We start from the raw sequence: 3948 nt of genomic DNA on the forward strand, positions 1-3948 counted from the left end.
GGATTGTATGAAACAATGACGCCACGTCATCTGTATCCCTTTCCAATAGTTTTATGCCACATCAGTACTCTTATCCTAAATTTCAGGATTTTATCCTGAATTTCAGGATTTTATCCTGAAAAAAATCAAATCCAAATTAAAATACTAAAATTCAGGATAAAATCCTAAAATTCAGGATAAGAATACTGTTGTGGCATAAAACTATTGAAAATGGATATAGATGACGTGGCGTCACTGTTTCATACAATCCTTTCTTGGTAATGATTAGTGGGTCTTTTCATCTTAATTCTAGTATTTATAACTCATCCTATTTTTATATTACATATTCTTTTATACCCAAAAGAAATATATGAAACATAATTAAATAAAATAGAAAAATTTTCACAACGAAAAGCTTGAAAAGAACTTTATTGAGTTATTAAAGCTATAAGTAGAAAGACAATCGACTTGTACTTTATTTTATTGTATAAATATTATAAGACATTATTAGTTAAAACTTAATATCCATCCCTTAAACAACAAGCTTAATATAATTTCAAAGTGTGATTGGCTCAACCAACAACGAAGTGATTGCATCTTTGATCGATTTTCTAACATATGTATAACCATCTCCTTCCTTGTAAAGCACATCCATTACCCTTGAAAGGTTTAGGCTACGATTCATAACCTCTGTTGGCATTTCTGTTGGTTTTAAAAGCTCTTGATTCATATCTTTCCAAGCACTTTCAATATATTTGTTGAATACATCGTATGCCTCTTGTGCTGTTACGCCATATTCTTCCATGTAATAGTCGATTACTGACCAATCGTCTTCTCTCCTATGCTTAAACTGCATCCGTAATAAAATCAAAATTATTCTATCAATATATACCCTAAAAGTTGTCAATATATTAAACTTTATTTGTATAGTGATGATAAAATACCTCTATTGACAATACTTCCTCACTATTATCCCTAAAATAAAACTAGTTTTTTTTTCTTATTGGACTAAACATTTGACATATAAACATTAAACTTCATTTGTTTCAGATCAGGATAAAAACCATCGTTTGATTTCATTAAAAAGATATTTAATTATTGAGTTAAGAGTTCGATTTCTTGTGATTATATAAACATATTATTATACCTTGTGTTCAACAATATCATCCATAAACCTACAAATAATTGTGGAAGCTTGAATGATCTTAGGTTCACTGGTTGCCCATTTAAAGGTCTCTGGTGTTACGATATCTCCCATACCGATGAAAGATGTAATAGCAAGCATGGCATAACCACAAGATGACAATGCATTAATCTTAAATTCCTCGAATGATGGTTTGTAGTTTTGAAGAGTCCATTTGGCCTCCACAAAGTAGGATTGAGCAACTCGTATAATCTGAGGCAACAAAATCCTAACAATTATCACTAATATCAAATCAAATTCTATAATAATATTTAAATGACTATATATTGTTATTCAAGTTAATTGTTTTTTTCAAATCTAGAATTTAGCTAGTATCTTATCTCTTTTGTACCAAATAAATGTTTGTCTGTATACATACTGCATTTTTCGCATATTCGACACGATATTGTCTCCCATGCTCAGCCACCAGTTGTTCCATTTCTTCATAAACATCTAATAGTGCCTTGTAGCTCAGTTTCATATATTCTGGAAGTTGGTCTATGCATTTGATTTCCCACCTGAATCCAACTTCATCGTTATATTCGATCATTTTTCATAATATATATTTGAATGTTAATATCCAATTAAAGAAATCTAACCTATTAAAAAAATTAAAAACATACCTCTCAATAGCACTTGTATAGAGAATGAGCTCATCATATGTTGCATATGAGTCATATGTATCATCTAAAATAGATGTCATTATTATCACTTTTGCCATCATCTTTCTACCAAGTGAATATTGGGGCTCAAAGTACACTCCCAAGATCCAAAAATAGCATTCAACGACTCTTTCTCTTGTATATGGCAACTTTCTTCGAAAGTCTAAATCCTTCCACCACCTAAAAAATGAATCTTTAAAGGTTTAATTAGTTTCACATTCATGTTTTGGATGAGTAAATGGTTAGATTCTTGATTCAATTGGCAATCTCAAATTTTAAAATATATATAACTAGAATGAAATAGGTGAAAAAGATGAATCTAAGGTTCATGTCGTCACTTTTAACTATTGCTATTTAATACGTTTAAAATTCAAATATTAGCATTTGCAACTAGTCTCCTATATTGAGGATGATGCCTCCTATAAATTCAACTCCATCCATCCAAAAATTAAAATAGATGAAAAAGAAAAAAAAAAAAAAAGAAGAGGTGAAAAATATTAATAAAACATACCTAAAAATCTCACTTAGCTCTTTCCTATGCAAAAGTTGTAACATGTTGAAATCGATCTTGGCAAACTCCAACAAAGCCTTATTATGGGACTCAATATCTTGGTATACTGAAAGATAGTGCCTTGCCTCAACCCTTGGCAAGCCTCTTCGAATTGATTGTTTCAAAGCATGAGAAACCTGTTCCGGCAAAGGATAGTCCAAAGATGCCACCGCAAGGCTTAAATGGTTGGCGGAGAAAGATATTGCTTCATCCAATATATCTTCCCCATGAACCCTCAAATAGGAGGCCTCGTAAAGTTCCAACAATCCTTGAACATCGTTTGTCACAGATGACTTGAAATTCCCTTGCTCGTCGTTAAACTTGTTGAATGCGTCTGAGATCAAATTAACCAAAATGAAATATCGTTATCAAACATTCCATGCTATGATATACTCAAGAAACTTAAAAACAATATGTTGTTGTTCAAATAATTACTGCATGAAACATTGAATCCATGCTCTCGGAGTATTCGGAATCTAAGAGATGTAGTGTAGAGGTCGTTCTCGGCATCATTGTTGTTATGGTAGATGTTCTCTAGTTCATCTTCGATCTCCTTGGTGAAATGGTAACTCACACCCAGTCTTTGAACTGAATCAATGAAGGTTAACTTTTGGGTTGAATTAGCCATTGGTGCCACAATCATCTTCCTCACTTCTTCTTTCAATTGTTGGTGGCGTTTTTCAGTTTCAGCATCAATATTCTGCTCAAAATAATGAAAATTTTCTTCGCATTGAATCACTAAATAATTAAACAAATAGTATGTTAAGATTATATATCAATATGCTCATATGTACGTATACCTTGTCGGGACAGTTGTGGAAGAAATCTCCCCAAATGCTAGGCGGAAAATCGGCTTTGGGTCGCATTTCATCCTTACTGGAAGAAAGGGGTGATGAAGAAGGCATTTGAGAAACTTGTGAAGCCATTTCGATTGATCAAAAGCAAATATTAAAAAGCTTAATATGAGAAATTTGGCACAAAATCTGTGAGGATAAGAGTGCAACTTTTGCATGTATTTATAGGTTGGAACAAGGACTAAGCAACGTAACTTGTTTACTACTATACTATTCTAGTGACTAATTGACAATAAACACATTAATTTACGGCCTAATGTTCTCAATCTATACAGATTTAAAATTCATCTTCAATTTTTAAAATATCTTAATTCAGTCCTCAAGGTATTAGTATCATATCAATCAAGTCTTTCCATACAATTACCTTAGATATTAGATGCCAATTCAAATTTGAGTTGAAGTGTGTTTATAGATCAAATTGGAAAGACATATATATCTACTGCATAGATCAAATTTAATTGACATTTTTTTTCAATATGTCAAATCTAAGTTTTTCATATGATAGATATACATAAGTTTCTAATTTAATCCGCGTGTTTAAGTATGTTCCACATCATAACCTAATCGACGTTTAACACTTAGATTAACTACTAGCTATGCTGATATTTTAAAGACCCAATTAACGTAATTTGAAGTTTAAAAACTAATTAGAATTGGCATAACATCAAAATTAGTACTCAACAGTTAATTTTTTTTGTCAATTTGGCCCCTTTTTCTGGA

The 3948-nt window shown here is 31.5% G+C and overlaps 1 protein-coding gene across 1 annotated transcript; it reads right to left on the reverse strand.

Annotated features, from left to right (window-relative positions):
- Positions 1 to 378: 378 nt before the first annotated feature.
- On the reverse strand, positions 379 to 3358 carry LOC108452222 ((+)-delta-cadinene synthase isozyme XC14-like). The gene is made up of 7 exons (XM_017749989.2): positions 3175 to 3358; positions 2810 to 3074; positions 2336 to 2708; positions 1786 to 2004; positions 1542 to 1680; positions 1127 to 1375; positions 379 to 829 (listed from the first exon to the last, which is right to left on the reverse strand). The coding sequence occupies exons 1-7, from the start codon at positions 3298 to 3300 to the stop codon at positions 536 to 538; spliced, it is 1665 nt and encodes a 554-aa protein (XP_017605478.1). The 5' UTR covers positions 3301 to 3358; the 3' UTR covers positions 379 to 535.
- Positions 3359 to 3948: the final 590 nt, after the last annotated feature.

The sequence above is a fragment of the Gossypium arboreum genome, chromosome 5 (assembly GCF_025698485.1).
Source record: "Gossypium arboreum isolate Shixiya-1 chromosome 5, ASM2569848v2, whole genome shotgun sequence".
Classification (NCBI taxonomy): Eukaryota; Viridiplantae; Streptophyta; class Magnoliopsida; order Malvales; family Malvaceae; genus Gossypium; species Gossypium arboreum.

Excerpts from the sequence above, each read along its gene's own strand:
- LOC108452222 (XM_017749989.2), bottom strand. The coding sequence starts at position 3,300 with ATGGCTTCACAAGTTTCTCAAATGCCTTCTTCATCACCCCTTTCTTCC. Across the intron at positions 3,075-3,174 it reads TCCACAACTGTCCCGACAAG|AATATTGATGCTGAAACTGA; the intron begins GTATACGTACAT and ends TATTTTGAGCAG. Across the intron at positions 1,681-1,785 it reads TATACAAGTGCTATTGAGAG|GTGGGAAATCAAATGCATAG; the intron begins GTATGTTTTTAA and ends AGTTGGATTCAG.